The sequence below is a fragment of the Equus asinus genome, chromosome 3 (assembly GCF_041296235.1).
Source record: "Equus asinus isolate D_3611 breed Donkey chromosome 3, EquAss-T2T_v2, whole genome shotgun sequence".
NCBI lineage: Eukaryota > Metazoa > Chordata > Mammalia > Perissodactyla > Equidae > Equus > Equus asinus.
This window is the reverse complement of record NC_091792.1, coordinates 151,935,941-151,958,191: the sequence shown is the minus strand read 5'-3', so window position 1 is coordinate 151,958,191 and position 22,251 is coordinate 151,935,941. Positions and strand designations below refer to the sequence as shown.

At 55.4% G+C, this 22,251-nt stretch overlaps 1 protein-coding gene across 1 annotated transcript; it reads right to left on the bottom strand.

The window, feature by feature from the left end:
• Positions 1 to 16,955: 16,955 nt before the first annotated feature.
• NKX3-2 (NK3 homeobox 2) lies at positions 16,956 to 21,254 on the bottom strand. Its single transcript, XM_014851826.3, has 2 exons — positions 20,153 to 21,254; positions 16,956 to 18,618 (listed from the first exon to the last, which is right to left on the bottom strand). The coding sequence occupies exons 1-2, from the start codon at positions 20,616 to 20,618 to the stop codon at positions 18,086 to 18,088; spliced, it is 999 nt and encodes a 332-aa protein (XP_014707312.2). The 5' UTR covers positions 20,619 to 21,254; the 3' UTR covers positions 16,956 to 18,085.
• Positions 21,255 to 22,251: the final 997 nt, after the last annotated feature.

Below are 22,251 nucleotides of genomic sequence, written 5' to 3'. Positions count from 1 at the left end.
CGCTCCCTCCCCTGAGGTGACATGGGGGCATCAGTGCTGCCCCCGGCCCGGCACGGCGTGCCCAGAGAGACTCTACCGCGCGAAAGCTACTCCAAGGCGGAAAGGGATCCCAGGAACTGGGGAGGAGGCGGCGCGCTGACGCTGCAGCCTTCGCGGCTGGGCGGCCACGCTGGAGGAAGCGGCTTAAAGGCAGAGTCCTAGTCCCAACCCTGACTCTACTGCTAGACTGTCACCTCCCTGAGGTCAGGTCTTTTGCTGCTCCTGTGTCCCCATTGCCCCTGGTACCGTGGCTCCCAGGACCGGCTGATCCAGCTGAGGCCAGACTCCACTCCCCACGCCTACCCGCCCCGCAGTCCTCGGCGTCTCCCTGTGAGGTCCCTGAACCACAAGCACCAGGACCACCACCGAAGGGGTAAAAATGCAGATCCTGGGACCCACCCTCACCTACTGAAACCAAGAACACTCGCCATTGAATTTTTATGCGTGCTGAAGTTGGCGGCTTGCTGGGCCCTGACACCAACCGCAGCTTTTTCTTTTTGGAAGCACCTTCGTAGCTTCGCAAAGAGGGAGGCATCAGCCTCGGCTTACAGAAGGACCTGCAGCACAAAGAGCCGGGGAGCACCCAAAGCCCCACGCCAGAAGCGGCCCTGCGCCGCGGGGGCTCTCCCTGCACCAGCGCAGCGTCAGGCAGGGTATGGCGCTGCCAGGATTTGGGAGATTCGCGGCTCCCGCTCCCGCGTTCTGCAACCGACTCCCCCTCCACCTGCCCCCCGCCCCCACCTTAATTGCTGGCCTTCCAGCGAACACTGCGGTTGTTGCTGGGACGATGAGGGAGCGCCCAGCGTAGAGGGCAGAGACTGGTTACAGCCAGCTTCGCCTTCGGTGGCTCCTGCCAAGAGAGAAGCGGGAGGGGAAGAGAGAACACTGGCCTGGCCAGTGCCTGCGCATCTGGGCCAGGTGACCTCTGCAAGGGTCGGAGCTGTACCTCTCATCTCCATCCCACTCGAACCATGCTGCGCATGTGGCCACTACCCATTCCACCCCACCCTCGCAGGGCCTCTGCCCCGAGCTGGGTTCCACTCCACTCATCCCCGGCCTACGCCTCTCACCCAGCCACCCTACCCGCGGCAGCTGCTCTGGCCACCATCCCGGGACCAAATTCCCGGCCTAATCCTTTCTGCCCGGGATGCTGGGGGAGCGTCCATGGGATCGCTGATGCTGCCAGGCACTCCCCACACATACACAATCCCCGCTCGCATGCCTCGGCTTCCAGCACCCTGGACGGCCGGTATTTGAAGGGGTGGGGAGGGGACGGTGAGCCAGTGGCGAACCTGACCGGGTGGCCTTCTGATTGGAGTGCTCCAGAAACAAAATTAAATCAGCGGCTTCTGCCCGCCCAGCCAGAGCCCTAATTCACAGGTCTTCGTGCTCTTCTTGGGACTGTGGGACCTAGGTATTGAGGGCAGGGTGTATCAGCCTAGTGGCCCTGTGCCACGGCAATTACTATCCCAAGTCCACCTGCAATGCAGGGGAGAAGACACACACCAACGCGGCCTCGGTCCCCTTCCCAGCAGGGTTGGCCCAGCAGTTCTGTCCGCTGGCTCATCATCAGTAACACGAGGATCACAATGCCTTCCTCTTTCCACAAATATTCAGAGAAGCCTGCCAGATGTTAGGCACCATTCCTGGGCCCCAGGGACACAACAGAACGCAGCATAGAGAATGGTTAGGGACGGGAGCTGTCAAGATTCAAATCCAGCTTTCATGGCTTGGTTAGCTGTAATACCACAGAGAAATTCGATTCTTTGTACCTCAGTCCTCTTACCTGTAAAATAGGGGTGATAACGATACGTCCCTCATAGAACGGGTGTGACAAATTATCTGATGGGTATAGATAGTTTGTCGTGGCAGCTGGCCTCTATGGAAAGCTTAACAGATCCTGAGCTGTCACTCTCATTATTCTGCCTCAGAATGCAGTATGATGTCCACCAGTCTCGCCAACAATCTTTCCACAAGGATCAGAGAGGATGCAGACGTTAAGAACGCAAGGAGGGGCCGGCACGCTGGGCGGATGCCAAACTCGGCCCCTGCCAACAGCACCAGAAAGCTGAACGCCCAGAGATCCCGCTAGCTCTCCCAGGCCTGGGGTTCCTGGCTACCGCTGAGGCGATCCAGTAGTGCTCTGGGCATGCAGCGTGGACGAGGTGCCCCTGAACTAACCACGGGTGCAGGCGCAGAGCGGCCGAGAGAAGCTGCAGGTGCCGCCGCTGCACGGTTCTTCCCCAGCCTTCTCGAGCACCGGCGTTGGGCATGTGAAGTCCGAAAGCAAGCGCCAAGAGAACCCTTGCCACAATTCTTCCAAACAGAACCCCTAGGATAGCCTCATGTCTGAGGGAAATTCCAGTAGAAAAGGCTTAAGGATGTCGTTCAGTGAAATGGACAGGAGTTGCACCACCGGCCTTTCAAAGGCTTTTCTGGGAAGGCATAAAAATACATCGTGAGCCTTCTCATGAATATGTCCTAGGAGGTCCTGCTTATTTCAGGTCCTTTTATTTCAGGCATTTATGATCTGACAACAATATGGGCTCCCATTTTTCAGTATTCTGTGCGAGGCACACTGCCAAGCATTTTACACGCTCTAACTCTAAATCTACAAACTAGGTGCTGAAGCATGTGGACCTTTTAGTACCTTACGGACACACCATAAGTGTTTCATAAGATCTAGTAAATAATCAGGACTTCTGATCGGGATTGTCTTCCAAAAGAAGAGTTTGAGAATCCCAGATGGATGCTGCCTTTCCGCTGGCATTTTATAGAGGACTAAGTAGCAAGTGTCCTACTTAATCAGACTTTAATCCAGCCTCTCTGCCCCACCCACAGACTTGAGGATTTACAATGGGAATATTTGCATAGCATTTTGCTCTATAAGAATGCACTGGGCATAAAGCATCCTGGCCTGCAGTCTCCTGGTGGATCACAAAAACACATCCAATCTAAGTCAAGAGCCGGCTGGTTCTGCCAGAATAGCTGTAAGACAAACTTCCAACTGCCCCTAGGCCCCAGAGCCCTTCTTATTAGGTAATTCTGGAGTCTCTGCTAAGTGGAAATTGTTATCCTCGTTGGAGAAGTGGCATCTGGCTCAAAGATTCAAGGCCACCAGCTGTGAGCGGTCTTGTCAGTCTTGAATTCAGATCATCCCTAAAGACCTTTTCCCTGAGCAATCACACCCAGTTACCAGAGCATTAACCAATTATGTCATCTCCTTCCATACTGGTAGTGTCTATAAGGGCAGTTTATGTATCAAGAAGGAATGAGAGCTAACAACATTGAACTCTTACTGAATGTCAGGGGGTGAGACAAACGCTTTACATCTATCTTTGTAAAATCATTTTCCACAAGAAGGAACTGAGGCACAGATTAAGTATCTATTAGTTTAAGGTAATCTGGATAGTAAGTGGCAGAGCTGAAATGGACACCGAGGCCCCCAGCTGGAGAGGCCACCCTCCAGAGTGCCATTCTAGGCAACACTTCAAGGATCTCTTTGCAGGGCTCCTCAGGCTCTGTGGGTCTATGGTAGGCTCTATATTTGTTTGTTTAAATCCAGGCAAATACCTGAGGTTCCTTCCCACGTGAACCAGGGTGTCTTTGAAAATAGCTAACATGTATTGATTGCTAGGCACCAGTAATTGAGCACGTATTATATACCAGGCACTATTCTAAGCCATTAACAAATTTTAACTCATTTAATGCTCAGCAAAACCCTATGAGGTAGGTTCTATTGCTACCCCCAATTTACAGATGAGCAAACTGAGGCCCAATGTCACATAACCAGTAAAAGGCAGAGTTAGGTTTGACTCCCAGGTACTCTGGCTGGGATGATTCTATACTGGATGTGAAAATGGGAGAGCCCTTTGCTCAGAGGCTTATGCACCAATATCTACCACCTCTTTTCTTCCCCAATTAGAGGGATGTCTTCTCTGATGGATTTTCTCTGCTAAGCTAAAGCTTCAGGCAGCGTAAAGAAAAGAGGGCCACTACCTCCAGGCTTGGCCTCGGTCTCCAAACTGGTAAAATGAGCAATAAATGCAACTCTTGTAGGCTTGAGGCTTGAGGATTGTATCTGGAGCCTGAATGACAGGAAGGCCAGAGGGGTTCTGCACAGCCTCTGGACTCGTCCCCATAGATAAGGGGGGATCAACCACATCCAAGGGGTCTCTGCTGGTTACAAAGTGCTTTCACAAATACCCTTCCATGGGGGCGCTGAGAAGGGAGTCTCGCAGGTGTGGGGTGCGCAAGAGTGTGTGTGTGTGTATTCCATTATTCTTTCACTTAATAAGGAAATGAAACCCAGAGTCACAGCAGACGTGACCCACTTTGGCTTCAAGCTGGCCAAGGGCCTGAACAAACAGGCTCCTAGTTTCTCCTCATAATTGTCTCCAACCTCCTTCCATGGAAGCCTCCAACTTATTTGTGTCTAAAAAATGCATTCCCAAGACATTTCTTTTTAATCAATAAAGGCCGACTTTGGGGGTAGGGTGGGGTAGATGTTACCGAGAAGCCAGCTGCTTTAGCATTTACACTAGTTGGCTCACCTCGGTCAAATCCTCTCCCCCACGCTCTCCCCTCCCCTCTTTCGCTGCATCTCCAGCGGGGACCGAGTGTGGGCTCCAGAAGATTGGGTGCGGGAAAAGGCCCCGGCGTGGCGACAGCAGCCAGCAGGGCAGACGCCAGGCAGGACGAGCGGTGTGGAGCAGGGTGCGCCGCGGCATGGGGCTGGGATCCGACAATGACAATGTGGAGGCGGGGACCCGCGCCGCGCTTTCAGAACTTGGCTGTAATTTCTCTTCTCCCAGTTCTCCGTTTCCGGGGTGGGTGCCGGGTCTGGTTGCCGTGATGGGTCAACGCTGCTTCTGCGCAAAGAGGAGAGCGCTTAGACCTGAGCAGCGTCTGCCGACTCGGGTGGTCCCTCGCAGCGCGGACTTCGCAGCGAGTGCCCGAGACTCCCTCGCGACCTCCTTTCGGCGCTCGCTCCCTCCTCGGCTCAGGGCTCGGCACAGACGACAGATAACCGCCAGGGATTCACCCACACCCTCTCGAAAAGCTCGCAGCTGCCTTCCCTGACCGGGTTGCGTTCCACAGCACCGGCAGCTTTCCCCCGCCAACCACGCGGGAGTGGCGCGGGGCCCCTCGGGACTGCGTGAGATGGAGCCCCAGTGAAGCTCGGCGCCTTCCCAGTGCCTGGACAGAGGAGGCCTCTGCCAATCTCTCAACCATTTTCGGAGGTGGGCATTTTCAGTCCCGTCTTACAGAGGATAGATCTGCGGCTGTGTGACACATTCCCAAGGCAGGGTTAGTAAATTCTGAGCAGACACACCTCCCGCCCCGTGGCCCTTCGTGCTTCCCTAGAATAAAGTGCATCGGTCAATCTTAGGGCCCTCAGGCCTGTGTAAGGAGCGACTGTCGCTGTGAAGCCCTGATGGAGGGCTTATGTCTCTTCACTTCTCCACCCTCAGGGCCTCCCTCAGACCTGCGCCAGAGGTGGGAGTTCTGGGAGGTGCGCAAAGAAAGTGACTCCTGAAGCACACTGAAGAGTGTTGGCCAAGAGTGGGGTTCACTGGGTCCCCCGGGACCCTCTAAAGTGAGCAAGACCAGGGACACGGACATGGGAGTCTTGGTTTCAACTTTCTGCCTGTTAGCCTCAATTTCCTCACACCTACAGTGGGGATAATAATCCACACTCACTGGGGTGAGCGCTGAATATGAGTGGTCAAGGTGAATTGCCTCACCTTAGAAAGTGGTTAAGAGCACGGGTTCTGGGCTCAACTCCATCTCTACCAGCGCTGTGATCTTGGGCAAATTACTTAACCTCTCTGTGCCTCAACTTCTTCCGCTGCACTGGTGTCGATGTTCCCTAGAAAGCTTTGCCTCGCTGATGGTTTTGAGGCTTATAAATAAAAGAACAAGCCACGTCTCCCTTTCCGGAGCTGAGGAACACAACAGTCTCACCTCAGAATTCCAGGAATGCTTTTGAGAAAAACTTATCCTCCAAGTAACAGCCTGAGATCCTAAACAAGCTGCACTCCCTTCTCTGCCCCTCTGTGTCCCCATCTGTAAAATGGGTCCCTGAAAATGCATCAGTCTCTGAGGCCCATTCCAAGTTCCGGTTTTTGTCTTTGGTGGTTGGAGGACTTCACGTAGGAGGGAGGGATCAGAGGGCTGAGGAGCCAGCAGAGTCAGGTCCACCCCAGGGTCCTTCCCCGCTCCACCCCTTAGGGCGCGGCTGAGGGGGTGGGGTGGAAGCGCCACGCCACCAGATCGCTTGGCTGGGGCGGGGAGGGAGGATCGTGGGACCCACAGTTCCCGCTGACACATATGGTCTGTGGATTTAGGTGTCAAAAACCGGAGAATTAGAAATGGTAATTTTCCGTCATTATGGCTGAAACGCGATCTGTCACAACAACTGGAACATGTCTCCGAGCTAGCGAAAATAATGTTCGTGATTAGGAATCATTACGCATGTCAAGCCGAGTCCATTAAGTTGTAGGGAGAAATTAGCCTTGACGGGCGGGATCGAACTACAAATATACAGGCCTCGCCTTCAGGAGGCCGAGTGGCAGCCCGGGAGGAGGCGGGCCAGCGCCAAGTGTTTTAATAGGAAACTGCCCAGAGAATTAATATCCCCTTCCTCACCCGGGTAGTACTCCTCCTCTTCATCCCACCATCAAGACTCCACCCTAGGAGCGAGAGGGGGCCCGGAGTCGCAGGCAGTAGCTGGAAGCTTTGAAGTCCTACAGGTCCCCTGGGACGAGTTCCCTGGTCACCACTTGCAAGCTGTGTGACCCCGCCCTTGTCACTTGACCCTCCTGAACTTTGCTCCCTCATCCTAAAAGAGAGATAATCCCACCCACTTCATGGGTTCTCCTGAGGATTAAATCAGAATCAAATATGGTCAGGCAGAGCACTAGAGGCCCTTGGAACCTATGAGACCCCTTTTCCGTTCCTGGAGCTCAATTTCTGCACTGAGGACCCTGGTGATGGGGGCTGCAGTGCGTGTTTGGGGGGGGGGGGAAGGTGGAGATTGGGGTTGAGAGACCAAAGCTGAGAAGCTCTTGCCAATCGGATCCTGAGATAGGAAGCCAGAATCTCTGAAAACGGGGAGGGGCGAACTCAGAGCGACCCCTGTGCCCTGGCTGTATCTTGTAACCCCCTGCCTATCACCTAAGTAGGAAAAGGGCCACTGAGTCCTTCACCCTGCCTCCCGGAGCTTCTCCCAGCCAGCAGCCCACGATGTCACCTGGAACCACACTGTCACCAAGGAGAGGTCGGATTAAGAAGCCTTCCTTTATGGGCTTCTGCCCACTGAAGGTGAAAAGGCAGTTTCCTATCCCCTAATGTCTCCTCAGTAGGGAGTTTGGGGAAAATTCTCCCCCGTGTGCAGATGAGAGAGGGGGAAAGACGAGGTGAGTGGGTAGGAAGGCTGGTTTCTAATCAGCCCTGTACCCTTATCACCTGAGAGCTTGCTGGGCGCCAGGCAACCACTCCACGGGGCTTTGCCTACATTATCTCCTTTAGTCTCCCAGCAAATCTGTGTCTCCATTGTTCCGATGGGGAAATTGAGGGCTAGAGGTTAAGGAACTCACCCAAGGGCCACGAAGCTGGGACGACACAGCAGTAGGAGCCAAACCTGGCCGTGCCTCCATCACGCTGCCATTTCGACCTGCGCAGCCACCGCCAACGAACCCTCTCTTATCTCGTTCTCTTTCCTCCTTCGCTACTGGCCCGTGAATTCCGCCTCTTAGAGAGCTTGAGGAAAGGAAATGAGCTGAGGAACTAAAACATTTCGCTCAGCGCCTGACAGAGCTTACTCTCTCCGGGCCTCATTTTTCTCCTTTGTAAATGGGATCCTGATCGCTGCGGCTCTGCGGTGGGGAACCGAAGGGAAATGTGGCCAGCGCTGAGTAGTTTGGAGCCAGACAGTCTAGTTCGAAGCCCAGCTCGGCCAGCAATAGCCGCGGCGTAGGGTCGATCCCTAAAGTGGGGTAATAGTAATCAAGCTGCCAGGAGGAATGAATGAAATAATTCACGTGAAGCACGTAGGGAAACAGATTAGGCGCTAAATAAATTGCTGGTTACCAGGACGGTGATTGGCCCGCGCAGGCTTGGAGAGCTGCCGCCGAGGGAGAACGAGTAGCTGTCGCCAGCCCCCTCTGGAAACTTCTCGGCGTTTCCAGCAGCTCCCAGCTCTAGTGATCGGGACCTCAGACGCCGCCTCCCGACGGTGACTGGGTCCTGGGGCTGCGCTTCCTAGACCCTCTCGCGGGCCTCCCGGGGATGGGGGAGTTGTTAAAGGAGAGGATGGGCAGGAGCGGCCCGCACTCAGAGCTCTGGGTCTGGTCTTCGCCCGCATGCACACGCAGAGCAGGGAAGGCTCCGAAAGGGACTGAAACGAAGGGACACAGAGGGACAGAGACTGCGCAGAATAGAGTCCCTCTGATGGAGTCAGAGAGGTAGCGACGCGGCCCTGGGGAAAGCGCTTACAGATATTTGACAGTCCAGTGACCTTCCTTGACTAACCCCTTAAGCCATGCCCCGCGCCCCTCCGCGCTAATCTACGGCCTGCTTTATTTTCCTTTTGGCTCTTTCATCCCTGCCCCTGCTAGACGGTAAACTCCGCCAGCGCCAGCGCGGGGCCTTTCTCTTCATACCCGGCAAAGAGTTGGCACCTAACAAACATTGCTGAATATTTTAACAGATAAATGAATGAACCAGGAAAGAAAGAAGGAAAGAGAAAGTCAGACAGCAGTTCTACAACAAAGATTTTTCCCTTTAAACAAAACATTTCTATGTTGACAGTCCCCCTCTGAGCTCTCTTTTGAGGTCTTCCCTTGCCAAGTGCTTGTAAAGGGTATGATCCGAGTTCTCCTGCCTGTGTATCCCGTGGTTGTCTTCCCAAGTGTGTTCTGGGGTTGCATTCTCCTCAAGAGTGAACTCCAAGGCAGGACACCAGCCGCCACAAGCAGGAGGACCGGCCTGGTGGGGAGCACCTCACCTCAGGCAACATTGTGTGGAGAACAGTTAATATAAATCAAACCAATAATAGACATCTTAGGAAATAATTATTTTAAAGAAATTCTTTTGCAGGTTCTCATGCACAGAAGGAATCCACTGGAAAGCGAGGTCCCCCAATTAATGCATTTCTTTTCTAAACCTCAAAAGTCTCTGTATTGAATTTATTTTAAAACCATGACTGCAGTTGCAAAGGATGCACAGAACCTGTTGCTGCGAAGGTTTCCAGTATGGGTTGACTATTTTAACTGTTCTGGTTGTTTTTACAATCACTCAACATGCCCTGTCCACCCCTTACCATCTCCATAGATAAATTTTTTAAAACGATAAATGTTCTTGTTCAACTTTGCAAAACTTATTGTCAGTTAGGCTATGAGCATTTTGTGGTGCCTGCTGTTGAGAAAGCACAAGCTTCTTAGACTATCCCATCTTTGCTGGGGGAATTATATTTTCAGCAGAGCAGCTCCAGCTATGTCTTCAATGGCCTGGTTCCAAATCCCTGCTCTGTTCCCCTGGGTTTTTTTGGGAGGAAGCTCTCACTGCCTGCCCTCCTAGAGAATCAAAGAAACCTCAGGCCTGAATGCCTGGGTACAGCTTTCTCAGCTGAGCGCTCCTGAAGGAACCACCAGCTTCTCTCACTCCTGCGGCCTCTCATGGAACCAGAACCACCTGCCCTGAGATTCAACCAAGTGGCCCGAGAAACTCATTCTTGAAACGTAAAACGTTCTTAGTAGGAATCTTTCCTCTAACAACATTTGAGTGCTTACTATGTGCCAGGCCCTGAGCTGGGAATCCAGAGAACTAGGGCAGTTGCTGGAAAGCAGCCATCCCAACTAGCTCTGGGTTCTAACCCCTCACCCCGGCAAGAGGCCAGGCATCTAGACAGAGCTGCTCTGCCCAGGGCCACTGACACCCAGCTCCCCTTAAGTGCAGTCCCACCACCTGACCAACAGCCACCACCTCTCCAAAAGTGTCCCCACCCACCCCACCTGGGTATCTGCCGGCCAGCTGGCCCTTTATACACTACAGCGTCTGTCCAATTTTAAAACTGGACCAATTTTCCCCTACCTAAACCCAAAATGGAGCGTTTATTCAAGGCCGTGATTTTTTCAGCCCTTAGCTGGTCAGGTACTACGTGCATTTTAATACGATCAAGTATGAGATGGTGAACGCTTTGTGGTGTTTGCTCGTAGCTAAGTGGGCTGCGCGGGAATCCTGAGCCTGAGGCCTGAGAACTTGACCCCAGAACACACCCGCCTCTCGAGCTAGCCCTTCCCCCCAAGACCCGGGCCCAGCCGCCGGGAGAACAAGAACGTGGCGAGGCTCGAGAGAGCTCCGCCGGCCCTCCTGCCCTCACCTAGCTTCGCGCCCGCCTGTGGCCAGGAGCTCAGAGCCCGAGGTGGGGGAGGGTGAAGAGGGGGCAGACAAGGCCAACGCCGAAGGATCCTGGTCCTTATTCTTGAGTCCTTCCAGTACGTGTTGGATGTCAAAGAGAGACAGGCTCCGCGCAAGACGCTAGAGCCACCGCGGGGACAGGCACACTGGGCCCTGTCTTCTCAGAGCTCGCTAGGCCAGACTGCGCCAGAGCACGACACAAGCCCAGTATCACTTATCACTGCGGCAAGTGTTAAGGATCCCGACGGACTCAGGAGGGACTTTTAACTAGAGCTTGGGAGCAGGATTGACCCAGGGAAGGCCTGAGACGTGTAAGTCGAGACCCGAAGAGGACTTAGGCAAGGCGAGGTCTTCCCTTTAGCCTGCCTTTCTCTCACCTGTCCTGTGTCCTCCGGATCTCCTCTACTCTCTCTCACCACCTTGTATGTCTGTGTGTCTAGCTTCCTTTCCCACAGTCCGGGGGACTGGGGGCTGGGGGAGGGGGCTATGGTCTTGTCGCTCGACTTCCCCCTGGAAAGAGAAGGAGCAGCAGTGTCCTGGGCCTTGTTAGGAAGAAAAGATTCCCGGAAGTCAATCACCCTGGTGACACTCCTGCACCGGGTCCCGGATGCCCGCGGACCAAGCCCGAGTACTTGGTCCAGGTCGGCAGGAACACGCGCGACACTTGCGCAGGAGAGGAGCGTTTACAACTTGGTTTTTGAATTTTCAGGGAGGAGTGTCAATTCCATTGACTCCCGTTACAAAAACATAAGCAAAAATGTGGTAGTGTGGGACAAACCCCCAGACCTGCGGGTCCTTCGAAGCTGTGGGGACAATTCGGAGCCGCATCTAGGGCCACTCGAGCTCCTCGGCCACCTCTGACCCCATGCAGCCCTGTATCCTCCGATGCCTGCAGTCTCGCAGGCGCAGGTGGTGCGCAGCAAGGCGTGGACCAGCTGGGGATGCGAGGTCCTGAGTTGGCACTGCGGGCGCTGCCTGCCCGCCTCGGCCCGCCAGCCCGTCTGTGGGGAGAGCGCAGCGCCGGCGCGCGTGTGCTTGTCGGTGCGTAAAAATCCCCACCGCACAGCTTGGCCGCGCCACCAAGGGAGGCCTTGGCGCGCACAAGGGGAGCCATTCAAAAATGTTAATAAGCTTATTAAAATAAGCGGCTTTACTGGCTCTTGTTTTACAGCGTGCTGCCCACCCTTGCTTTCTGGTGGACCACGGATGAGAAAGCACTTATAGCATTTTTTTTTTCCTTAACGCGTTTTCCATCCAAGGACAGGGGAGCTCTTGGAGCTCAGCGCGGCCACAGAGGCGGAATAGCCTCGGGTCTCCTCCCTCCCGCGCTGTGGGTGGGGAGAAGTAGTAGCCGAGGAAAAGCTCAACTTTCCAAAAGAGCTGACCACCCAGGCCCAGGAAGCGGATGGAAGGGGCCCAGAGATAATGACCTTGGGGAGGCCTGAGGGGTGGCAACTTGGGGGACCCAAGTCCTTTTAAAATAAAACAACCTCTAGCCCCCCAAAAAACCTGGAGGCATGTACGAAGGCCATGACTCATTCTTTAAAGTTGAAAGGCTGTCCTTTACCTGTACTCCAAGCCAGACGTGAGTGTGGACTCTAAACATTACCTTAAGTAGCCTTAAGGAGCATCTCACAACTTTTCCCTTCCTTTCTTTCTTTACCAGAGATCGAGAAGAGAAGTTAATTACCTAAGATTCATCAAGTCAGTGGCAGAGATGCTTCCCGACAGTGACTCCAGGCCGGAGAAAGACACACTTTATGGATCCATGGGGCCAGTGAGCCCCATTTGACCACTTCCCACCCTTGGATGTGCCAGGCTGGGGAGAAAAGCTCTCATCTCACACATCCCAGATTTCTAGGGCCCGGGAATCCGCTAAGCTCTGGGGCGCAGGCCCAAGTCGAAGGGAGCGGAGGCCTGAGTGTGACGACCACAGGGAGCCGGGCTGAGGACAGGAAGGACTCACTGAGAAGCCCCCAGGCCTGCGCAGCCCTTGCGTTGGATCTTCAAGTCGGAAGCTAAAATAGTAGTTGCAGAAACAGTAGGAGTAATGCAGGTACTCGGTGAAGACGGTGCGACCTGGGCAGAGACAACGCGCCCTTGGCTTCTCCAGCGCGCTAACCTCAGGGCTGCAGGGCCGCACCCAGGACTGCGGGCGTGGGCGCGGAGGGAGAAAACCGCAACGCTTGAGAGACTGCGAGTGGACGAGAGCGCGGGCCTTGGGCTTCGGGAGCGTGTCGCGCACATGCCCGCAAGCGTAGAGGAAAAGTTTGAGTCCAAGAGTGAGCTTACCTCGCTGGAGGCTTCAGGAAAGGTGACTCCCCCGCTCCTGCAACTACCATGTGTTCCCTTGGAATTCGAATTTGGGGTCAGCTCCGGGTCCGCCAGAAGCCACGCTCCTTGCCTCTCCCTGCCCGCCTCAAAGCAAAAAGCTGCAGCAGCAACTTTGACGTTTCCTTCAGCGGAGGCACAGCCTGGTGTACAACCAACAGGTTTGAAAGCAGTTCATCGTTCAACTTGACCTGGACCCCACACCGGACCACCCCTTCTTGCAGGGCCCTGGGAATCAACCTTCCTTTATAAATGCTTTAATGATTTGAACAACTCACTTTATGTTGAATAACTTCTATGTGTAACTACAGAAAAAAAAACACCTTAATTTATTACATGTTGCCATTTACAATATAACATTTTTTCTTTGCAACCCTGATTTGGCATTTCTTCATTTTAAAAGCATTTTATCCAGACTAGGAAACAACCTAGCTAGAGGTTCAGCGTCTCAATACTTGTGAGGGACCCTTCGCTGAGCACGTCACAGGGCACTTGGAAACCTCTGAAAGATCCAGGAGTCGGAGGAAGATTGTTTCAGATCAGCGGATTCAGCATTGCCCAGAAGTTCATAATAATAACCGTGGCAACAGTAACAGTAGTCCATACCAGCTGTACAGTGCTTAATGGTTTTCAAAGCACACCCATGCTTTTGTCACCCAACCATCCCAGAATCAAACCTGGGGAATGGCAGTTCTAAAGGATGCCTCAAATCCTAAAATATGCTTCTGAGCTTTGAAAGACCCTGAAGTGGTCTCTTAATGGCCTGTGACTTCGGGCAAGTCAAGTGTCTCTTTGTACCTCAGTTTCCCCATCTGTAAAACGGAGGTCATGTTCACACGGCTAAGGCGGCCTCAGCAAACTGTTGTGGAACAGGAAGCGGAAGCACTTTTTGACGTGTAACACCCCAGACAAAAGAATGGAGTTATGGTTATTATTATTGTTTTTCTTGTTCTTATGTCTTGTTTGGATGCCCCTCGGGGCTCCCGTCGGATTAGGAGCCTCTGCTCACGCTTCCTTCGCGGCCCTAGGCTCGCGGGCTTCACCGGCAGCAGGGCCACTAACGTGTGTAACTACCCTCCCATACCCACCCTGAGTGCTTTCCGACTTACAAAGCGCTTTCAAGCGTTTGCTGCGTCCTGCAGTTCCCACGCAGCTCGGTGTGGGTCTCAGTTAAGATTGTTAGCAGGGTGCGATTGGGGGTCTGCAGACTGAAGCCTTGGCGGCCCCTCAGCAGCGGCCTGGGACCCAGAGCGGGGCTGCCTGGCTCGGCTGTTCGTCATTTCGCCCCAGGAGCTCCTCCGCCCGTTTTTGGGTTTGGGGGAAAGGTCTAACTCTCCAGGCTGCTCAGCTCCGTGGGCGGTCGCTTTCCCCCCCGAGGCGAGAGCCTTTCTGTAAAGCAAGGCGGACTCTGTGGACCTTGGGAGGCCGGATTCTACCTTTCCTGGCGAACACGTGGGTGGAGTGTCTGCCTGCTGGGGACCGAGCTCCTGCGGCGGCCCACTGGGGCGTTAGAGTCGCAGGACCCCCGCCCTGCCGGACGTCTGCAGGCCTGTAAATGAGGTCCTGTCTCTGTGGGGTGCTCAGTGTAGCGCTGGCTTGCCCTGCCAATTTCTCGCTTCCCTAGACGCCACCCCTCCATGAGCCCAGCCTCTTGGGGTTCGGGACATGGCTCCCACTAAACTGCCGGGGACGTCGAGGTCTGGCCATCCTCTGGCCTCCTCGGATGAAGTCAGATCCGCCGTCACCCTCTCCCGTTTGCTAGCTGAGAGGAGGGGCGAGAAGAGGCAAATTTGCTGCGGCCCGGAAGCCATTTATTTTCCGAAATAGAACCTATGCTTAAATTCCCCTGCTTGGCCAGGCTTTTCTGAGATACCCTCTGGGCTCCATGAGCCCCTCAAAACTAGTTGCTTGGAGTGAGATGCAGCTTGGGATAGCCAAGACCAACAGGCTAGGGGTTTGAGTTTTTCTCTCTGTCTCTTTCACACACACACACACACACACACACAGAAACACACACACACCAGCGACATTTGGCAGCCAGTGGATCCCAAATTTGCTGCCCAGAGCAAGATCCGTGGGCTGAGCCTGAATCCTTGGGCTGGGCTCAAGTGCGGGTCACCGTGCGTTCCACCCCCTTTCCCAGACATTCCTCCCACGGTAGTTTGCCCATCTAAGTGTGTGGGTCGGATCCAGCGAACCCCAAGGCCAGCTCTGAGGTTCCCTAAGCACCAAAAGGGGCTGAGAAAGAGGAAGAGGTGAAAAGTCCCCTCGGCTCGGGCGGCAGCTGTTCGGCCGACCAGACCCAGAGGCCGAGAGGGTTCAGCGCAGCCCAGAGCAGAGAGAGCGGATGGACCAAGACGCCCTCCCGCAGGAAGGAGGGCGAGCAGACAGCAGGACTGACTCTTTCTCATCTTTAAAAAAACGGGCGGGGGTGGGAATGGAGAAGGAAAAGGAAACGAAGAAAGCAATACCGCAAATTTCCAACAGGAGCCGCGTCTGCGGCCTAGAGCCCAGGTAAAGACACCCATCGTGGGTCGCGAAATGCGGTGGGAGATCCTCCAAGGCCGGGCTGGACCCGCAGGCTGCCTCCGGCTCCTAGAATCAGATCTCAAGGCGTTCGCACCAATGTCAGCCTCCGGGCAGCTCAGAGTGAAACTGCAACAATCCAGGTCAAACTGAATTCGTTTGAGTCATTTTTCCCAGGCGACTCGAGTCAGCCCAGCAGAACTGGCCCAGGCGGGGAGCTGGAGGGGGGTGAGGAAGGGAAGGGGCGCAGCCCGGCCTACTCGGAAGAAACTCCCCAGTTCTCTCGACTCCAAACCCGCAAGGATGGAGAACAAACTACCCTCTTAGGACGTAATCACAAACAACTGACATTTTCAGCAGGAGGGAAAAATCGACCCCTCCCCGCCAAAAGAACCCCTCAGTGTTGGCGATCTCTGGAGAGAGGAAGAGAAGAGATTCTCACATTATTAAAAATGTTCTAACTTTCTGCAAGAAAAAAATCATTCATGATTAATAATGAAATAAAATGGAATGTTTAAACTTGTCAAAAAGGAACAAAACGATTTCAGACACCATTTGGAGGGTAGTTGGACATGGGGGAGGCGTGCCTGTCCTGGGGGCCTCTGCCTTTCCCTTCACGTTTCGCTGTTTTAGATGCGGGAACTGTTTTGTAAAGCTTATCTGTCTGTCCCCTCCGGGCCGAGGGGCTGCAGACGCCTGGCCCAGGCCTTTGAGGGTAGCAAGGCCTGGGGCTCCGGAGGCTGGTCAAGGTCGCGGGCTGGAGAGGAGGGCGAGTTGGCCTATCCGCTCCCGGTGAAATTGAAAGTAGTGGGGACCGGGGTTTCTGCGTTTCCCGGCTCGGCAGCGGCCTGGAGGCCTCAGCGCGGGCGATGTGGCATTAACTCTTCCTTGCTCGCCCTGGACCGGCATGAGGGGAGGGTAGTGGTGGGCATTTTGCTCCGATGAATCCGTCGCCTCCGGGGGAGTCTTGAAAGGCCAGCGGGGCGTGTTCGTCTGTAAAATGGGGTGATAAATAACCCTCCCCCTGCCCTCCTCTGTTCCCAGAGTGGGCTTCTGTGCGGATCAAATGACTCCATGTCATCGAGGGAGTGGAAGCGCTTTGGAACAAGGGGGTCAAAGCGCAGGTGACCCTCCCAGTGAGACACTTCATTATCGCCTCCTTCGCCCCTAATCGCTTCAGAATTTCAGGGAGAGTTTTTGCTAGCCTATTCTCAAAACGAAATAAAGACACGATCACTTAGAGAAACGCTCAGAAAATCGAAAGCAGAGAGGATTGGAGCAGGTGGAGGGGTCAGCAGGTCAGGATGGAGGACAGAAATTGGCTGCGGGTTCAGCTACGGGCGCTTCCTAGACTCTGAAACCAACGCCTGCGAGAAGAAAGGGGATCGGAGAAATTTGCTCGCGATTCAGTGGGAATCGTCTGTGACTCCTGCAAAGTCCCTGAAATCGCGATTCCCTCAGCCGCCCAGGTTTAAACCCTGCTTGCGCGGTGGGCAACAGGGCCACTTGCAGGAGGGGTGAGGCGGCCTCGGTCCAGGACTGAAATATCTGAGCCCCAGATATTTCCCACGTTAATGATTTCCCCAAAGCCAGACGGACAGAGGCTCAGAGAAAACACTGCTTCCAGCAGGGCATGTTAAACTAAGAGTTTATAAATTAAAGGAAAAAAATACAGCGAATAGAGCTTCCAAACTTCACAAATCTTTTTTTTACAGTTAATACTCTAGTTGAGTGCACAGTGCCCTTAAGGAGGCGAAAAGCGGCGAGGTTGACACACCTGTCCTAGGGGGAGGGACAGGGATGGGAGAATCCCCGGTCAGGACGCAGGAGGCGCGGAGAGCCGACGGTAGAGACAGAGGGCCCGGCAGTACTGCGGAGGACGCCACGGAAAGGCTGGACAGGGGTATTCACATTGAATACAAAAATAACCGTCATTTGTATACAAACAACTGAAAAGTGCTACAAGTTTTAACGTCCTTTAAAAAATAAAAAGAAATAAAGGAAAGTTTCTGCGAAGGGCTGCCCGGGTTTGCTCTCTCCTGGTTGGGGGCTCCCTGGCCCACCGTTGGTCCTGGCCCTGGACCTCCGAGAGGGAAGATTCCGGTCCCCTGCCCTGCCCTGTGCTCGGAGGCTCCCTTCCTTACATTCAGCACCCAGTCGGGCGTCCCTACCCGAGCTCTCAAGCCGGGGAGGGGTGGGACGGAGGGCCGAAAACCAAACCCCTCACGGTTCAAATCAACCCATGGCCTGGTTCCTTGGGGTTGCCAGGGTTCTGCACCCCTTTGTTACAAACGCAATTCCCAAAACTAATAGATATGTAGATACACATAGATTGGTAGCATGGATACCATGAACTCGTGTGGCCTAGCGCACGAAGCTCCCGGCAGGCCTGAAATTCTGGGGATTCAGGCTATGTGGTTTCCAGGAGTTCTCTCCGCTCCGGGGGAACGCCATCCCCAGGCAGACACAATCCAAATCCAACATTGTGGTAATAAATAATGTCCAAGGGCTTCCAGGCAGGTGAGCGGGGAGCAGGGCCCCTAGGCCATAAGGGTGCCTCTGTTCAAACTAGAAAAAGGCGCCCCCTCTGGGCAGACTCAGTCCCGCTGCCAGGGCGCACGTCCCGGATAACAGAGCCAGGGCTGGATTTCAGCCTCCACTTGCCCCCTCGGCGGGGCGCCCCTGCACAGAGCACAACCTGCATAGCCGTCAGCGGCCGTCTGGAGCTGGAGCGCGGGGATCATTCGCTGCCTCGCCCCGGGCCGGCTCACTGGGTGCCAGCGGCGGCTGCGCACGTGGAGAGTGCCCAGCCAGGGAGGCAGTAGTAAGGATAATAAAAGGAGGGCTGCAGTGGCAGCAGCGAGGGTGGCCGCAGCACCTCTCCAGGCAGATACTGTCTCTGGTCGTCGCGCACCAGCACTTTCACAGCCACCTTCTTGGCGGCGGGTGCGGAGGCCAGCAGGTCGGCAGCCATCTGCCGACGCTTGGTCTTGTAGCGACGGTTCTGGAACCAGATCTTCACCTGCGTCTCTGTGAGCTTCAGCGACGCGGCCAGATCTGCGCGCTCGGGCCCAGACAGGTAGCGCTGGTGGTTGAAGCGGCGCTCCAGCTCGAAGACTTGCGCGTGGGAGAAGGCGGCCCGCGAGCGCTTCTTGCGCGGCTTGGGCGCCGCGGGCTCCTCCTCCTCCTCCGCGCCGCCCGCCGGCCCGCCGCCGCCGCCGCCGGCTCCAGGGCACAGTGCGGACACGCGTGCGCTTCCGGGGCCAACACCGTCGTCCTCGGCTCTAGGGCTGCGGTCGCCTGCGGAGCCCAGTGGGAACAGAAATAAGAGACTGTCAGCGCCGCAGAGGAATGAGGTCCTGCCTCAACTGCGGGGGTGGGGGAAAGAGTGGCAGGCGGAAATACGCTTTGATCCCACAAGAGCGGTTGGGAGGGCCTAGAGGCTGCGGGTTCTGGAGACAAGTCTCAGAACCCTGTCCCACTCGCTTCCGGCATCCAGGCCTGTCCCAGGCAACGGACTCAGCCGCTGTATCAAATGCTGTGCGGCAGAGATCTAGCTCCCTGCCCTCTCTGGGCCCAAGGTTCGCCTCAGTAACGTGGGACACTGGGACTGAGCATCCTCGAAAGCCTTCCCGGCTCTGAGAGCTGAACCCTGGGGGGGTCTAGATTGCTTTTCGTTTTCCCTCCTTGGGTTCACCCCCTCCCCGCATTCATGCTCTCTCTCTCTCTCACACACACACACACACACTCGCACACACGCATTGTCTCAGCACACACGCATCGGCCTCACGTAAAGCGAAGGCGGGGGGACAGATCCTGAAAAAGAAGTATGCGGAGTCTTCCGCCCCCAGCCATCTGGAATTGCTGCGAAGGCTGTGGCAATAGGCGGTGCCAAGGCCTTGGGTGGGCTTCTCTCTCTCTCTTCGCAAGGAAATGAGAGGAGGGCTGGGGATTGGGGGTAAAGAGGGGAGCGCTGCCCCTGCTTGAAGTCCTGGGACACTAAACTGACGCCGGCTTCGGGGGCCTCTCCCCGTTCTCCTGCAACACCCTAGCAGAGAGGTCCCGCGTTTGGCTTGTGGCAGATACTGTTTCCTTGGGACCAGCGTGAGGCCTACAGAAGCGTCCACCCAACTGGGGCAGGCACAGGCGTCTTCTGATCAAATGACGAGCTGGCCTGTGGCTGAGGACGTCCCTCTCTCGGCTGCATCTGGGCTGACCTAAATCAAGCCCTTCTGCCTTCAGCTGGCCGCTGGGTTTGCCTCCAGTTCTTAAGTGCTCACCCCAGGGCAGCCTTCCCGGCCCTGGGATCTGGGAAAGCTAAACAAGCCCTCCTCCCAAAGCCCGGGCTGGGCAGATCCTCGGCCTCCGGCCCACTAGGAGGTATAGTTCACTCCCTATCCTTGAGCTCAGGGGCCGGACCCTGGGACCTTCAGCCGGGAGCGCCTCTCCTCTCTGGGCCAGGGCCCGGGCACTGGCTACCCGAGGTCTCTTGGCTGATTTGGGGGATTTGGAGACAGACACAACCGAAGGCACTGACAAGGGACTCAAAGCCAGGCTGCAGTGGTTCTCTCCAGTCCGGTCTAGAGTACACTGCCCCAGGACGTCTCAGGCCTCGCTCCAGGACGCAGGGCGCTGAGGACTTGCTTGGTCCTCTCTCGGGCTCAGTTCCCGGAGGATTAGAGCAGCCTGCGCTGGAGCGCAGAGCTTCGCGTCTCGGCCAGCCCCCGGGCCCCAGGGCGCAGGGTGCTCACAGCAGACCTACCCCACTCGGCGAGGTTGCCCTTTTTGCCCAGCCCCTCAGCCCGGCCCCCTTCCCAGCGAAGCCTCAGCAGACCTGAGACGCTGGCCGACATCTCGCTGTCGCTTCGGCCCGCGGCTTCTTCCTCCAGATCCTTGGCGGCGGGCAGCTCGCAGACCGGCTGGCCAAGGCCCAGGTTCCCCCCCGCACGGCCTGTCCCGCTGGCCCCCGGCGCATCCGCGCAGCGCCGCCCGCCCTCGTTCTCCTCGCTCAGCGCAGAGTCCGAGTCCCAGCCTCCAGGGCTCTCCGCGGTCCGCCCCGCAGCCGTTCTAGTCCCGGCAGGCGACGCCAATAGAGAGTCTTCGGTGCCCCCCAGCACACCCGCCTCTGTTTCCCCAAACAGCCGCCAGCAGCAGACAGCGGGCGGCGCAGCCACTGCCACCGCTGTGCCCCCGAGTACCGGGCGCCCCTCCGGCGCAGGTAGCCCGCCGCGCTCCTCTTTCTTGTTGAGGATCGCCTGGATGGAGAAGGGCGTCAAGGTGTTGGCGCCGCGCACAGCCATCTGAGCCGCGGGCCGAAGCGGCCGGCCGGGCGGGCGGCTGGGGCGCGGGGCAGCTCCGAGCTGGACGGAGCGCGCGAGCCGCCGCAGCGCGAGTGAGTCCCGCGCGCGAGGCCCCTGCAGCCCTCTCCTGCGCGGCCCAGCAGCCCCCGCCCCCCTCTGGCCCAGGATCAGCGCCGACCCTCACCCCCACTTCCGAGGCCCACCCCGCCCGGAGACCCCCTCCCCCCAATCCAACGCCAGACGCTCTCCTTTCGCAGCTCAGCTGGATTATCTCATCGCCTCGCGCCCCTAGGGGCGGGCGGGGGTCTGCCCCTTGGAGGACGTGGGGGGAGGATCAGCGGCGGCCCCTCCGCGGCTGCAGTCCCCTCCTGAGTGCCTCCGGGGCGCACGGCCGTAGTCACTTTTTCTTTGCGCCTCTGTCTCTTCCTCTCCTGCAGGATTTCGCTCCTGGCTTTTCTTCTCCCTTCCCTGCTGGGTCGGCTCTTCCGGAGCCCACCCCTGGTCGCAGCGGCGGCGGCGACAGCAGCCGCTGGATTCCGAGAGGCGCGGGGCACCTTTTTACCCCCTGCCCTGGTTTTATCTGTTTCTTCTCTCTTTCGTTCCTCGGCGTTCCACGGTACCCCCCTCCCGCTCGGGTGTCATTCCTCACCGCTGAGTGACAGCCTCAAGCCACGCCCCCTCTCTGGGCCGTCCAGGGCGCTCCCAGCCTTCCATTGGCTGGCTCCAGCTAGGCGACGTTGACTCCAACAGACAAAACTGGGCACTTTGAGCAGAGAAAGTCAGGGTCTGACTTAACTCCTTCACTCCCAAGCCTGGTCCTCGAAGCATCCTCCGGCAACAGGGAGATTCACTTACCCAGACACGCTGCCCGAGAAACGACGTTTCTTCCCTCTGCAGACATATCCACCTATTCCACCGCTTTTATGAAACACGCTATTTCGTTGCGTCAGAATCTGAGGGGAAAATCCAAGATGAAGCTGTTCCATAAATCGCGCGCGTGGTCTTTTTCTCTAGGAAGGTTCATTGATAGGAAGAATAAAATGCGCTTTTTCCCCCCTTACAATTTCGCGGCTTCCTCACTGCTAATTCTTTTCGCTAAAATAATCAGTTACTTAAAATTATTCGAGGAATATTTTTGTTTTCTCATCGTATTTTATTTGATTCGATTTCTATAGAGGAATTAAAAAGAAAAAGACGGTACAGTTAGAACCAAAGTCACACGAGAAATTGGAAGGCATCTTTGGGAGAGTTTCTGGAAATTGCATGGTCTTTTCCCTGGGTGGTCAATACTGAATTTAATTGGAGTTTGTTAAATTTTACACCAGGAAGAAAGAAAAAGACTTTCTATTTGTTCTTTAAATATTCTGTTACTTGTGAGTGGAATAAGATTAGAAAAAGATATGTGTTTGTTTAAAAGCTACCTGGGAATTACCATAGCAATGATCTCAAACTGACGACATTAAATGCTCTTAGAAAAATAAGAAATGCATTGTTTTATGTAATAGAAGGAGCCAAACTAAGAAACAGAAATATTATGGGTATATCAAAACATTTGTTACTCATTTACGTTATTTATTTTTAAATAAAAAATTTACTCAGGTAATATACTTTACTATCTTCCATAAATTTTACC